We start from the raw sequence: 15,339 nt of genomic DNA on the forward strand, positions 1-15,339 counted from the left end.
AAGACACTCATTACAGTCATAGAAAACATAAACTCGATCTCAAAAAAAAAAACCCCCCATTAAACCCGCTTTCTGGTCTTTTGCTCGAGGAAGGTCACCGCATCTCCAAGGGCGGAACACACTCGGGAATAGACCCCAGTTCAAATTTATCAGCCTTGAACGCATTTATAATACCCTCGGATAGGGTATTCATGTAGTCGTCGGGTAGCAATGCCGCAAACGGGTCCCGATCTTTGGGCTTGGCGGTGTTGAATGCAGTTCCAGAGCTAGAACCGAATGCGGAGGTAGCTCCAAATGCGGATGGTTTGGTCGTCGTACCAAAAGCAGAGGTTGCACCCGTCGTTCCAAACGCAGATGTACTTGTTGAGGACGTATTGCCAAACGCGTGGTCGTAGAGGGCGCGGTGCCAAATGCGCTCGTGGTGCCCGGCATGGTGCCAAAGGCCGACTTGGCACCAAATGCTGATGACCCAAACGCTGACGTCGGCTGGGTTTGCCCGAAAGCAGAGGTTGTAGAAGGTTGTTGAGTTTGGCCAAATGCCGAAGCCGTGCTGGATGCTGGTTGGCCAAACGCCGAGGCTGGTGCTTGTGTAGTGGTGGGGGTGTCCGAGTCCATTCCTTCCGCCCCATTGTTATTATTGAAGTGGTAGTTGAATAAAGAGACCACCTGTGCCTGCACTAGTAGTGCTCGACCCGAACGCCGACCCGGTGCTGGGTTGGGCACCAAAAGAGGTCGACTTGTTAGCGAATGCACCAAACCCACTGCTTCCGAACGCAGGTGTAGTACTGCTACTCCCGCTCCCAAATACAGACGTGCCACTAGCAGGTACCAAAGGCGGAGGTGGTGTTACCCGTATTCGTGCCCCCAAACGATGATGATTTGTTAGCAAATGCACCAAATGCACCACCTCCGCCTGTGCTCGATCCAACGCAGAGCCAGCTGGCTTGCTCCCGAACCCACTTTGGCCGAAAGCAGGTGCAGCGGTAGTAGTGGTAGCAGCAGTAGCAGAAGTCCCGAAGCCCGATTGGCCGAATGCAGAAGTGGGAGCAGAGCTGCCAAAGGCGGGGTGTAGTGGAAGGAGTGGTGGACGAGCCAAAGCCCGATTGGCCGAATGCAGGTTTGGCACCGAACCCGGATTGACCGAATCCCACCTGTGGAAGAGCCAAATGCGCTGCCCGTGGTTTGAGCAGGCGCTCCAAATGCGCAGGCTGTGACGCAGTTCCCCCGAAAGCGCTAGGCTGGGATTGTGAAGATCCACCGAATGCATTGGTGGTACTGCCTCCAAAGGCGCCTGAGCCCGTGCTCGAGCCAAATGCACCGGTACCGGGCTTGACAAAACCTGAGCTCCCAAAGGCTGAGGTTTGTGCGGGCTGAGATGAACCGAAGATCCAAAGGTGTAGGTGCAGTGTTTTACCGAAGGCAGGACTTGGGTTGAGGATTGTAGCCTTTCACGAAGTTTAGATTTTATTTCTGCTTGTCCATTGGCCTATAAAGTATCGTTAGGAGGCTAGACTAGTCCCATGATTGGATCTTACAGGTGGATTGCCATGTTCATCCACTAAGTTCCAAATGCGCTTGGCCTCATCCAGGGTTATGGCGCCAGTAGACGCCGCAGAACCAATGAACAATTGTGCTGCATCAATCAATTGCTTTTCATGAGCTTTCTGTCGATTGTCGAGTTTAGTCCAACTCTTTCAACACGGAAATAGCAACTTACGTAGGCTTCAATTCCGCCCGCGTCACGATTTGCCGTCCAAGCAGCAACGCGCAATTCCTCCGGACTCTGGTCCAACCCATCGATAATACACGGTATGCTCTTGCTGGGACCGTATGATGACAACGGATACAAAGGTCGGTCTATGCCCTGTGTCAAATCCTTGCGAAGAGATTCAGCAAACGGAAGGTTAGTCTCCATGGTCGCTAAAAATTGACATTTCGTACTCAAATAACGCCTGTTTAGCATCTTGGCCGTCCACGTTTGGTCTGCCGCCACGAGGTTATCAGTGAAGTCCAAACGCATGGAAAACGCGTGACCTCCAATGAAGACATTTACGTACTTCTAAAGGTGCCTGTACTGGAGCTTGGTCCTTGGCCAGCCGGATGCGCAAATCTACAACTGGCACCAAATCTACATTGTCCTTGTAGATAGAATTTGCAGACTGTATCTTGTTTCGAGGCAAAGCTCTACTTGTAAAGATCAACTTGGAGAATTATTGGCCTCATGACTTGAGTGCATACCATAAGCTTTAAGCGAGATGTTTAGAGTAAGTTTAAATTGAATCAGTTGGCAGTCGCGGTTGTTGTGTTGTGTGACAAGTCTGCATCTTGGCGAGTCGTACGAAAGTATCACGTGAATTTTCTTAGCGCCGTGGCTATTTGGCACTGTAAATTAATATTCATAATAAGGTAATGCTAACTGGAATACAATCCAACTGGATCCATATAAATTGATTAAGAAGATTCATGGATGTTTTCTTCAATGTAGATTAATAGCTTAACAAATGCTATTGCCTCGAGAGGTACTTGTTGAGAGCATGCTCCTCAAGTTTGCTATTAGCACTGAAACAACAGGCCCTTGGCCACAGTTGGTGGAAGTATCTTTTTTTTTTTATCTTAGTATCAGAGGTGTGGCTAGAAATTTAGGGAGAAATCGCACCTAGCCAGGGTCGATATTTGGTCTTCGTGTAAGCGGGATCCGGGGGGTGCAAGCTGTTGTATTCTAACATCAAGTCTGATAGATTGGGGTCCTGAAACCAATTTCACAGGAACTTTAGCGATCATTGGTTTTCCTGCCAAGGAGGAGTCATAAAGTGTGAAATGAAAATAACTAAGATGGGGCAAGTGGGCAGCGTAGTGACTGAGATCCTCGAGGGTAACTAATATATCCGGCAGTCGGAGGGTTCGCACCTGTGGTATAGCCTGGGCAAAGTTCAAGTGGCTGATGCTCTCAGCAAGCCAAATGCGTTGGAGAGAGAGTCTTGTCAAAGGTAACAAGCTAAGTGATTCTAACTCAGGCAACGATAAGCGAGCCGGGGCGCATGCGTTACAAAAAAAGCTACAAGCATGCAATCTACAATTAAGATTGTCGATGTATGGACTACGGGATGCTAGCTCACGTATAAATTTCGTGAGGCGTCCCATTGCCGATGTGCATGGTATTGTAGAGCGCCCTTGGGTCCCGGTCTCAATTTCCAGTGCTATTAGCGAGTTTATTAACGAATTGAAGCTCCACAGCGATTCAAGAGTATCAAGCCTGACCGCAACAAGATGTAGTTGCCGAATTGCGGAAAAGCAGTTTTCAGGCCATTTTATTTCCCTCGTAGCTATGGAAGATGGCTCGCAATACTGAGCATTAATCCTTAATACTTCCAGGAGCGGCAATTTGCTGAGGAATTCTAATGATTGTGGTTCAAGAAACGATTCAGTTCCAGAAATTTCGCGCAGTGTGGGCAGTAAGAGCGACAACTGAGATGCCAAGGAGGTCTTGGATATTATGGAGTCACCAAAGTTTTGTGGTTGGACAGGGTCGCAACTAGGGACTTCGACTAACTGTAGGTTGGGACATATTGGTGCGACAACCTCCAGCAACCCGTAGACGAATTTGTCCTTCGCGTTGATACTAGGTGTAGACCCCCAAAAGGATGGTGTATCTCGCATCACGTATAGCCTCAAGAGCGAGGGTCCAACGAACCATTTGATCCAGTCTAACATGGCAAGGGGTGTCGTGAAGCGCCTATATTGACATTTTAGTGAGATTAGATTAGGAAGAAGCGACCACTTTCGGGAGTTTCGATATGTGTTCACTTCCTTCTTGCCTTGAAATTTGTAGATATCGCTTGTGTCAAGGTTCTTGACAAACTCAGCGTAGAGTTCAAATCGACTAAAGTCGGCTCGACGTGGTATATCAATCACCTGTTTGAATATCTGTAATCTAAGTGTTGCATTTTTTGTGATTAAAAACATTTATGTATATACCACAATTCGCTCTGTTCTGTCTACGCCACCTTTCTTCTTCAGGGTGACTCTTGCCCCAGAAATAAGGGAAAACAATCTTGTCAGACCTGTAACATTGTGCCACAGTAGAGGCGCGATACAGTAGAACCAGAGTCGAGAGACAGACACAAGCTTTGCACAATCAGAACGATCCAAGTGGGCCAAAACCAGGTTCAAGAGCTCCGGTATGAGAACAAGAACCCTTCTAGATATTTTTTCTGATTTGGGCCTGGGCATTAGGATCAACTACTTGCAGACAGATGAATTGTGATTGACAATGGTGGAGTGAAGGATCATAGCCGCAGGTTGACTAAGCTCAATTATTATGCGGGCCACGTGCAACCTGAGTGACTTGAATGCGCAAACGTACCTAATAACATAATTCTCTGTTTTATATTGCGTTCTATCACATGATATAGTCAGTCATGAAGATCATGACTATAGTAAATAGTCTGGTTGGCAGAAAACCAATACCTCAAGTATAGGTGTTATCCCGAAATTACTCTTCCATGACGTCTTGCTCCGTATTCTCCCACCACACAAGCGCCCCGAGGCCATCGCCATGAACGGATCCCTGTATCTATCATTACTGAAGCCTGTGCACGGCCCGAACTTTCACTTACCGTAATTGTATACGGCGCCTTCCTGTCAGCATCATCTTCAACCCTATCTTCTTGTCCAGGCTGGCCTATATCTGGCTTTCTTGGGCCCGGTTCATTCTCGTAGAACTCATCTCGTTCTACACGTAATCGAATCACCTCGTTTCGATCCAGGTACAGCCTAGTGGTGATGTCGGTGTCTAATAATTGAGTTGTTGAAGGTGGTTCGTCTGCGACGAAAATGGCTATGTTAGACGGATCTGAGTGTACTATTGTACAGATATCCTAACCAGAGGCCCAATGATGTGGTGGGAGCCAGAAGAAAGCTTGTTCATTGTGGTCACTACATGGGTTAATATGAGAGCCGGATATCAGGTATATTGAGCTCACAATGCAGAAGGAACTGGAAGATAGTCCCGGGGAATGTAGATATCATCGAAGAATCCCAGTGTAACTGATTACAGCGGCTTAATAAAGTTGTCTAGTTATACAAGTAAAACTTACCTCGGATGCCATCCTCAGTGGATGACTTGACTTTTCCTATAATAACTTCGGAACGAGCAGGTCGGAACACAACCATTCGGAAGGTAACTAGGAGCCTCCCGGGAGAAAAGGTCAATTAAGGGACATCCTTGCCTAACAATGCCTAACTCACCTTTATACCAGTAGCACCCATCACCATACTTGACAACGCCCTCGCCCACCCAAATCAGGTCGAACACACAAATACACAGCCCTATATCAAGCAAGACTCGATTGGCATACTTCTTATTTAGCTCGTTGGTGATTGCAACATGAGCTGGTGATGAAAATTGGCTAGGAGCCACAGAGACATTGTCCTAAAGAAACCACGTCAATTATTCAGGAAAGGGCAAAAGGTTAGTATGGTATTGCCTTGATTGTCGTAGTAACAAACATCGTATACGAAAGCTTGGACAGAAATTACTCGAGAGTATGCATGAGTGTGCACCAAAAATATAGCCGTGTTAGAATCAAAATATGGTCACATGATCACAAGTCACTCCGCGTGCGCGCATGAAGTTTAATGTAACTTAGCTGTCATCGTGGCAGTCATATGTAGACCATACGACAAAAATGCGGCATATATATTGTTATCCATGTTTACATCCATATATAAGAACAACAAAAAAAAACAGAGACATGAATGATGCTAAAATACAACGCACATGTAGATAAATAGCTGAAATAAATAGGCTGCAAACAACGAATAGGTAATGATAAATAGCATCGATAAACCGTTAGACCATCCTTTGAATGGTCGTAATAGTGCTTCAAGCACTTTAGTGCTTTCCGTTCAAATAAGTTAAGAAATAAACAAGAGAAGGAAGGTCGGCCATTGTAATGTTCGCATAGCCAGAGAGTCGGGTTCTATTGAAAACATATTAGACACACTCAGAAAGGTTGATCTATGCACAAGAACTTACCCAGAATACTTCAAGGCAACAATTGGCCCCTTCCAGTCATGTCTAGCTTTTCCATAGGTCAAAGACTCAACAGTATGATTTCTGTAGGGCATAGTCAACACTGAAATATATTGTAATATCTTGGGACAACTTACCGGCGAGACCCATCGGCGAGGAAGTTGGAACGGAAGAACACTTGGAGGGGGAAGCGCAATGGTTCTCCTACCGGCAACGAGTCTGTTAGGTTCCGAAGTAGACTACAATAGATAAACTTACCTCCAACGCCGGTAGAAATAATCATGCTGGCGATCTCAGCGTCAGCTCCTAGGATCGGAGCGAGCACAGGCTGCCAATCTACAACGCCCCCTTCATGTACCATACCCAAAAGGTTGACGGGAATCAATTTGGGCCGCTCTCCGTCAACGGGGAACACCATTCCTTTAAGCCAAAAAGATGAGATCCATGAAGATACCCTCAAGCCATGTATACTCACCATGGAAGGATGCCTTTGTCGTCTGAATAACTCGGGGAGGTGTTTGGATCACTTCAGGGGAAACGCAAGGGGGCATTGGAGGAGAGGGGGTGGATACACTACTTGATGTGCTGCTGGATGACCAGCTAGATTTTGGGACGCAATTCACACGGTGCCTTGGCCAGTCCATTGCCAAGTGCTCGGGAGAGCAATACCACTCGTCTTCACATCTAAGGACATTCAATATTGAGTTTAAGTTGAAAAATCGAGTAGGATACCGACCTTGAGCACCACGAAGCACAGAGGTTTCCGCACCAGCACCAGTGATGAATTGCAGCCGTAGCCATGGCGGGTTAAGTCGTGAGGGGGGGGGCGTTAAAATAAGATTTCGTAATATAAATATTAGTCTACGGACGACACAGTCGTGCGGAACCGAGAACCCAGACAGAAGATGCGAAGACGAGTGACGAAAGGAGGCCATTGCTCTCTAAGGCTTTATAAACAGATTCTGGCTATGCTCAATGAGAAGAGACTCAAGGGACCAACTGTGTGTGACGCTCAGGAACAGTGCCCTCGGGTGTGGGCGGGGAAGCCTGAGGAGCCCGATCGATCAGTTGCTGTACATATACGTTGATCACTTATAAGTCTTGCTCCTCCGAATGGCCAATACTAGCGTAAGCAATAGAAGCGCGCGCTGTGCTTAGTACAAAACTTTTGATTGCATAGCCATATTTGAAATTACGACAATGCCTTGTGGCAGTAATCATCAAGTTCGTTGTACAAACAATACGCGCGATTTTAGCCCGATATGCTGTGGTCCCCACTGATTTTCAAGGGAATTGAAGACCGACTAAGATAACAGAAACATCTGTCATACAAAGGTTTGGCTTCTAGATCGCATCTACCCTCGTATATGACGCGTTGCTCACAATTATGGTGATTAGTCTTGGAGATCAGTTCGGCACAGTAAGGATGGCTGTTACCTTGTTAGGTATAAACTAAGAAGCGTTTTTATTAAATAAAGTCAATATAATACCATAGCACCCCTTCGACTTCCCCAAATCGAATCCTGTCGGTGATCAGCGGGAGTGATGGTGCTCGGCGTGCTCGGTTTCTGAAATTGTATCCCCAGCCAAGCTTTGGAACTATATGTAAACGACGAAGACAAGCATTAAATTATAAGGTAAAAACCTGTCTATGTACACGCAGACTCATTCAATCTGTTTCATTGGCGACGGCCCATGTTTGGATTGGACAGCGGCTACTGCCTCGGCGAGCACAATTCGGCCCTCGTGCAACTGCTGACCTATCTCAAGGTCGCTAACCTCTCCGGGAGCAACTGTACTTTGATCTTCGCGCTCACGTCGCCGTTTAGCTATCGGGTTAAGGATGAGCGCGGCAAGCACAACTACACCATCGAGTACCTGAGTAGCAAAGCATCAGAGCAAACCAAATTCAACAGCATCGCACCGCTAAACATACCACAACAAGGACGTATGATACTGCCGCCACAGCATCAAACTGAGCTTGGAATACCAAAGACAGCACACTGAACACCCCTCCTAGCATATCTACCGACATGAAAAGCATAGAGACTCCTACAGCATGCATTTAACATCACGATAGCGGAAGAGTGAGAGCATCAATACTTACCAACTACCTCTTTTCGCTTCCATATCTCCCAATACTGGGGCCTATTGATGGAGTAGCTAATGAGCAAGTGTAGGACATGCTAACAGTGGAAGACAAACAAGAGACCTAGAGCAATCAGAAGTGCGCTCATAATGCCCATCACCCGAGTAGGCCATTCATTCCCTGCCCTGTCAGTTCGCTGGTTCACAGGGAATTTTGTCAATGTAGGATCGGAAGTCCACTATGGGGATAAACAGCACTTGCCCGGACAACCAACGAAATCCCAAATTCGAACCCTGCCATGGCCATCAAGAAGAACACGTAAAGTGAAGCACAGAAGGCCTTCGACCTTCTACTACCGTAGTATAAACACTGGAAGCAACGTAAGGCCATAGCCCAATAATAAATGAACCCAACATGCCTGTATCCAAGACAGCGCGGCAAGTGCTCCAAAGAGCTGTGGCTGGAGTATAATCTACGAAAAATAAGTAAGAGCGTCAAGTCAACGATACCGAAGAAACTTACCGGTATACTAATATTCTGGACAATCGCATAAACGCCCAAAAACCAAGCTGAGAGAGCCCAGATGAACCTAGCCAATAACGATTAATTGCAAAATCGGTGGCCAGACAGATGCTCACATTAGCCATGGCGAAAGGCCCTCTGTTGATTTCTCGCGAAAACTCTTGACGACTTGTGGCACTATATATGGCGTCGATCAGATACTGACATTCAGATTAACTCAGATGACAATCACCTAATTGTGCAGTCCACAGCACCGTGCCTGTGAGTTCCACAAGTCAAATAAATAGACTGATGGGACAAGTCATGGAGCGTACTCACCAATGGTAGCGAGTATATTCTCGGCGGCCTCGTTGACTGGCATGACGAGAGGGCTCCCAAGACCTTGTTTGATTTCAAGCGTCCATTTGTACGCGAGACGTAGCCGTAAACCCTTACGTGAAGAGTGATCTTAAATTGGCTCAGGTGCCACCACTATCCCGTAAGCCGACGATTCTGGCGGGGTCTGGCCTGTCGTTAGGAATCGATCAAGAGGGAGCTATAGCTTTACTATCCCAAAGCAGCATATTCAACAAGTTATTGTACCCAGTTAGCTAACAATGTCGTATGATATAGAGTTAGCTTGAGCGCGTCACTCGAACTCATTGTTGGAGAACACGATCGTAAGGAGCTAGTCACCGGGAGTTTGGTTAGATGTTACACGGCTAACATGATCGGGAGCTTGGCTCCAGATTCCTTGGAACCTCATGTCGTAAGGGAGTAGAAGCCAGCCCAGTACGCTCGGCATTGACATCGTGTCCATGGAACATTTCAGTGGAAAAGAAGTGTATTTCAAGCGTCTTATACTCTACCGATCGGGCAGCCGGAAAGGGATCATTAACCGCAGCACGTGGTAGAAGTGTATTCAAAAAAAAAAAAAAAAAAAAAAAAAAACCGCAGCACGTGACCATTTGCAAGGTTTTGTATCTCCCACCATTGAATCTTGTGATGGACATCATTCCGAAGGACAATAAAAGTTACGAAGGAAGGCAGTATTGGCATGTTGGGTTACGGCTTCGCATGAGAGCTTGAATTTGACCAGGACTGTAGGGATGAGCGATACCAAAGCGAGGCAGGCCGGGAACCCTTTGATTGGTTTAAATCATATAAAGATATCAAAGATGTCCTTGAAGTTTATATTCCTGGGAGAAATATCCGAATTCTAATGCTTGGCTGTGGCAATTCTACTTTATCCGAGGAGGTATGGTATTCACAACCATCCAAGTTCGTCTGAGCTGAGAAGACACCCGCGTTCGTAAACAGATGTATCGAGATGGGTATCATAACATAGTTAATATTGATGTGAGTGTACTGTTATATAGCCGTTTATTGTAGGTCGATTTTTTAACAATAAATATAGTTTTCGCCCGTGGTTATTGAGCATATGCGCTCTCTTCATCCCCATATGGAATGTATGTATGATTTTTACTCTTACGCTCCGAGTAAATCATAGAGGTTGTAGGGCTAGAAATGGACATACGGGATCTTAAGTTTGAGGAGGGAAGCTTTGACATTTTGATCGATAAGGGTGAGCAACTTTAGCTAGACCAATTGCCATTTGGGCCAACAGATAGCAGGGACCATGGACGCAATGCTCACTGGGGCATCAGATGTCTGGGTAAGAAAAGCTACTGTAGATAGTCTCGACTCTAACTAATGTGAGCTAATAGAATCCGTCTCCTGAGATTGTTGAGAATTGTGAGGCTGAAGTCAAAGAAGCTATCCGGTCCGTACATCGTAACGCAGTCTACTGTAAAAACCGTTTAACTGACGTTATACTTGGGCCTTTCAAAGCGTTTTGAGACCAGGAGGGAAATTCATATATCTTACGTTCGGCCAGCCTCATTTCCGGCGCCGTTATCTGACTCGCCCCGGCTGTGCGCTCGATATTCGTCAACTCGGGGAAATGTTTCATTACTATCTCTATATAATGACTAAGGAAACATAAGTTTACAAAATTATCAGTGCTTTTAACTCAGTTTCGTTCCTTAAGTTCATCCTTTCAGTTGAAACCTCAATGTTACATCAGTAAAGTTTTTGCTGAGTGAAAACGCGTATTCGACTCACCAGACGGAACTACCAATCACGCCGATTTATATCAGCAAACCTCACAATCGAGCTATGGAAAGCATTCTTACCGACAGTCCACTGCTTCTTTACGTACAGCTCTTTTTCGATCATCAAGAGCTGATCCGAGCTTCCGGATCACTTCACTCTTATATGGGTGTAGTATATCGTAGCGCAATGCACCAGGCAGGATCGCCAACAACTGTAGGGCACATACCTGAATACTCTGGAGTGGTATGTTAGAATTCAGTTGACCTGGTTCAATTAATATAGCCTACTGGAGTTATCGCTTCAGAATGTTGAGAATTAGACAATGCGGCCTTGATTAAGGAGCCAGCATGTTCGGCAAGTGGGCCCGTGTTGGTAGCACTTAATTCTGCAGTGTCCTTGGCAACTTGGAGAAGAGTTTGAAAGATGTTGGTCCTTAGTTCTGTGCCCTCGAGACTTAAGCCCCTGAGGAGAATTGGCATCAACTGCATATAATCACAAATTGATACAGCACTTTGACGATCTGAGACACAGTGATACATACCACTGATAGGTACTCCGCATACGTCGACTTGGGAACCGCCTTGATAAGCGAGGCCAGAGCGACCAGGTAGGCGTCTTGGATCAGGGACTCTACGATGGAGTGATAAGTTAATGTAGTACGTGGAAAGGAGTATTGGTACCTTTGGACTCCTTATAGCCCAATATAACCTCGGCAATAAGCGGGCACATAACTTTTGGAGTGCAAACAGCTACGGATGGGTCCTGAGCTGTCCATCATAGAAACGCCCTTATTGAACAAGCTTACTCGAATAGTTGCACTGTTCTTTTTTGTGAGAACCCCATCATCATTCAGTGCTATTTCTCCAATTGCCTTTCCTGCGGCGCGACCGACCAGGGGATCTTCGAAAAGAGAGAACACATTATTGACGCATTCATCACCCTTCTGGTGACTTTGGACAACCAGTGCACGAGTCACCTTAATGGAGTGGAGTTGAGAACCAAATAACTTTAGCGTAAATGTTGTACTCACCGCAACCCAGACTTGAAGAGCCCGAATTCTGACCTGCCTGACTTGCCTTGGATTGTATATAGTCTCCTGCCAAAAGTTTGGTAGGTACCCATCCATCCATGATTTTAATCCTGGTTATACTGTTAGCAAACAGTGGTATATGAATTCATTTGCTCTCACTTTCGGAATGTTTGTTAACCAGAGAAGATATGAGTCGGGTGGCATTAATAGATTGTACATCGCTTGTCCGATCGTTAGTGCACCACTCTACTAACGACGATAAAGTTTGATCTAGGTCTTCGAAAGGCAATTCAGTCTATAGTCGTAGATGAGTTCACAGAAATCGGCTTTCCGATGATTCCGTACCTCTGGCCGCAGTGGAACGATAGATGCAGTAAGCAATATTACAACATTACGTTGCTCGTATGGGGCATTTTCCTGTGTAAATCTTAGTGTACGTATGTATAAGATGACCCATGGACCTACATCAAAAGGGTTGAAATTGCATTGAGCCGGAAGTTTGGACATTAACACGCCCTCCACGCGAGCTTCGTAGAAAAGTTTTGACAAGGAGTTAATAAAACTGGCTTGTTTCCTAGGAACAAATGAGTATGGTTCTGTGTATTCGATTATAGGTATAACTCACGCGGTAGGGGCGGAGCGTATAACCACACTAAAAACTGATGCGATGGGATGAATAATCTTTGGATGAGTGGCAACTTCATTCTCAGGCGTGGGTGATATTGCAGCTGTGACCACCGATGTGAGTAGAGTTGGAAGTAATCGATCCAGGTATTTCGGTACATCTGGATGTGCAGCCTCTGATTTACGTGCAAGTACGTTTGAGATGGTTTGTAGCAATGCACTTGCGTAAGCAGCTGTACATTCTCGATCAGCGGGTCCCGTGCCACAAATGATCTCGAGTTTTGTTGAAAGTCTGATCACGAGAACTTCGAATAGCGTAGGAGCTTCACAAAGTGTTGCAAGTGCCGAAAGAATGGCCCAGTACTTTGCACGTTCTTCGTCTGCATCCCGGGCTGGTGCCTTATCAGGAAGGGCCGCAAAGAGCATGGGGAGAGTGTTTTCCTCCACTACCTTGGGTGAAACAATTGAGATGACATTTAGAACTTCAAGAGCTATCGGCCTGATGGTACACATAAATTAATATTCTACGCATATAAACATGTTACTCACCTTAAATCCTCAAGTTCATCTTTTTCGGATCCTAACAATTCATTGATCTTGTGCACCACAAATGCCATTTCTTCGTTGGATAGCACGCCTTGCATATAAGAAATCTGGAGCAAGCCGCTAAGTGCTGATCCACGTGAAACTTTCGTATTCAAACCCGAGGTCAATGCGCCAAGCGTAGTGTCCTTATTCGCCTTTAGGAAGGCCAATGACGCCTCACGGCATGGTCCCTCTTTAAGTTCACGAATAGCATGAAGAACATCTCTGAGCGCAGCCAGAATTGGGTCACGGTGCGCAGCCTCATCGGGATCGTGAAATTGTTTAATCAAGAAGGGAGCGACGCGGTTAAGTGTATAAGTGCAGATTGCCGCTGCAGAAATAGTTAGGAACGAACCCCTCGAGTTGTCTTGTTTACTCACACGCAGTGTCAAGACACGCATTTACTATTTTTATAGCATGCTGTGCCTGGCTCTTCTCCGGCTCTCTTAACACGCGTAAGCACTCTGTGGTAACTTCTTCGGTGAGCTCATCTATAACTTCTTCTGTGGATCCAGGTCCTGCTGTTTTGTTCTTTCCTAGCACCAAGAGCAATGTGGTAAGCGCGTTGACTGCTTTATCTGCGGTCTCCGCATCAAGAGGTTGAAATATCTGATTACTCCTTCAGCGATCGGCTTAGCCATTAATAGGCGTTGCTTACTTCCAACTTGAATGCAGACCACATTTGAGAAGCAAAGCTTTTCGCGACGGCTGGTCCATAAACAGGCAAGCACAAGCTATTGTCCTTAGAGTATCGCGCTACAAACCACATGTATGCTCAGTAATACTACCGACCCCGCGAAATTAAAAATAACCTTGGTGTTCCCAGCCGTCGCGGACAATTTCTCTAAGAATAACGGAAGGGCTAGTGGTCCAAATCGCGGTGTAGCAGACAAACATGCACTTGGGGAATATCAATAATAGGTTCTTCATGAGCGAAGTAAATCTAATGTACCTAAGTGAAGATTTCAAATCCTCGGTTGTGATCCCATACGGGTCGTTGGGCGGAGGCTTGAATGTGATCGGGAAGTAACAAAATGTGATATCAAAGAGATCCTATACATTTTTGTGAGTAAGAGGCAATAGCAACGAAGCACCTTAACTCACATCAATGTGATTGGTGATATCGAATTCGAGTGCAATAACCCTCGCAATATTGAAAGCCAGTAATAGATTTCTTGGGTCCTTTTCCCCTTCCGCAAGTTTGATGTAACCGGGAAGGAACGTGGGGCTTGATACGAGTGCTACGGGGTTAATTAGCAGGAATCATCGTTGTCTTGGTACAATTTACCGGCCAGGTGTTTTGCAAACAACGCGTCGATTATCCTGAACACAACGTATCGCACCGATTGCACGAGAGCCTTCATTGAGATATGACTGATAACCCTATGAGAAATATTAGACTTATATTCCCTATCACATGCCTCGAATTGCACCTACGAGTGAGCCGTATCTGTAGCTTCATTCGTTCCAAAAGTAGGGAGTGATGTCAAGGTAAGGAGTCCGTCAAGCGCCGGTATGATTGTATCCGCATCTTGTATCTTCTCAAGATAGAATGTTGTCAAGACCCGAGCTATATAGTAAGGGTATAAGATACCATGGAGAACATGAAGCTAGGACGCAACTAACTTGACTGTTTGCTAATTCTCTCTGACTGACACTGAGATATAACGTGCGAAAGTAGCCTGATACCTGGAGATGGATTGACATTAGCTACGGACTAGACAGACAAAGAACACTCACCTTTCTCTCTAATTTTTCCATCCTCACTAGTCAGATACTCCCCTAAAGACTTTACGATATGCAGTAGAGTAAGTAATTGATCATCGACATCTATATGATGAATGTCATACACCATCGATCTACCACCGGCACAGATTGACGTACGCTGGACCAACTCCTTAATAGTGTCATCTCCGTCAGTGGCAACATATGTCCTAACGAGCTCCTGACATTTCTCCATAATTTGTGGGACGAAATGCTAAATGTTATTTTCGAAGTTGATAGCCAAGTATTTATTTTTCCTATACAAAGTTTGTCGGGTAAACTAGCAGAGATCCGAAAATGACTCTTACAAGCGCCGAGCGTTATCCGTCGATCATGTCGATCAATTCCACGTGACTGCTTTTCGCCTTCTCTTTAATTTGACTCGTTCTCTCAACTCTTGCAAATATTCATGCGGATGAACTCTGAAACTCTCCCAACTTGGCATCGTGTGGATAAGGTACCATCTCAGAGCTAAATGGCTGCTTGAAGTCCGATTGCATAGTAACCTCCGGACCATCGAACCGAGTCGGAGATTTAACCTGAATCTTAGAAGAACCGAATGTATTTTGAATCCGTGTTTCCTAGTCAATATGGGAG

The 15,339-nt window shown here is 45.8% G+C and overlaps 3 protein-coding genes across 3 annotated transcripts; all 3 read right to left on the reverse strand.

The window, feature by feature from the left end:
• Window positions 1–94: 94 nt before the first annotated feature.
• On the reverse strand, window positions 95–1,915 carry RhiXN_04989 (uncharacterized protein; the record flags this gene model as incomplete). Its single annotated transcript, XM_043324805.1, has 5 exons — window positions 95–359; window positions 449–710; window positions 763–1,486; window positions 1,536–1,664; window positions 1,718–1,915. 5 exons carry the CDS (start codon window positions 1,913–1,915, stop codon window positions 95–97), a joined length of 1,578 nt encoding a protein of 525 aa, XP_043177224.1.
• A 2,577-nt stretch (window positions 1,916–4,492) lies between these two features.
• RhiXN_04990 (DNA-directed RNA polymerase III subunit C25) lies at window positions 4,493–6,835 on the reverse strand (the record flags this gene model as incomplete). Its single annotated transcript, XM_043324806.1, has 12 exons — window positions 4,493–4,567; window positions 4,617–4,822; window positions 4,883–4,935; window positions 4,983–5,046; window positions 5,097–5,183; window positions 5,248–5,431; window positions 5,930–5,981; window positions 6,038–6,118; window positions 6,172–6,238; window positions 6,293–6,454; window positions 6,510–6,718; window positions 6,771–6,835. The coding sequence occupies 12 exons, from the start codon at window positions 6,833–6,835 to the stop codon at window positions 4,493–4,495; spliced, it is 1,305 nt and encodes a 434-aa protein (XP_043177225.1).
• Window positions 6,836–7,699: 864 nt separating this feature from the next.
• On the reverse strand, window positions 7,700–14,938 carry RhiXN_04991 (MMS19 nucleotide excision repair protein; the record flags this gene model as incomplete). Its single annotated transcript, XM_043324807.1, has 31 exons — window positions 7,700–7,912; window positions 7,971–8,086; window positions 8,142–8,182; window positions 8,240–8,361; window positions 8,416–8,472; window positions 8,533–8,595; window positions 8,646–8,712; window positions 8,762–8,822; window positions 8,878–8,904; window positions 8,964–9,075; window positions 10,846–10,974; window positions 11,027–11,221; window positions 11,281–11,369; window positions 11,420–11,501; window positions 11,545–11,715; window positions 11,770–11,879; window positions 11,929–12,064; window positions 12,115–12,186; window positions 12,235–12,343; window positions 12,395–12,892; window positions 12,943–13,309; window positions 13,359–13,587; window positions 13,637–13,712; window positions 13,771–13,878; window positions 13,931–14,031; window positions 14,083–14,219; window positions 14,267–14,361; window positions 14,416–14,548; window positions 14,605–14,667; window positions 14,719–14,808; window positions 14,863–14,938. The coding sequence occupies 31 exons, from the start codon at window positions 14,936–14,938 to the stop codon at window positions 7,700–7,702; spliced, it is 3,945 nt and encodes a 1,314-aa protein (XP_043177226.1).
• Window positions 14,939–15,339: the final 401 nt, after the last annotated feature.

Source organism: Rhizoctonia solani, chromosome 2 (genome assembly GCF_016906535.1).
Source record: "Rhizoctonia solani chromosome 2, complete sequence".
NCBI lineage: Eukaryota > Fungi > Basidiomycota > Agaricomycetes > Cantharellales > Ceratobasidiaceae > Rhizoctonia > Rhizoctonia solani.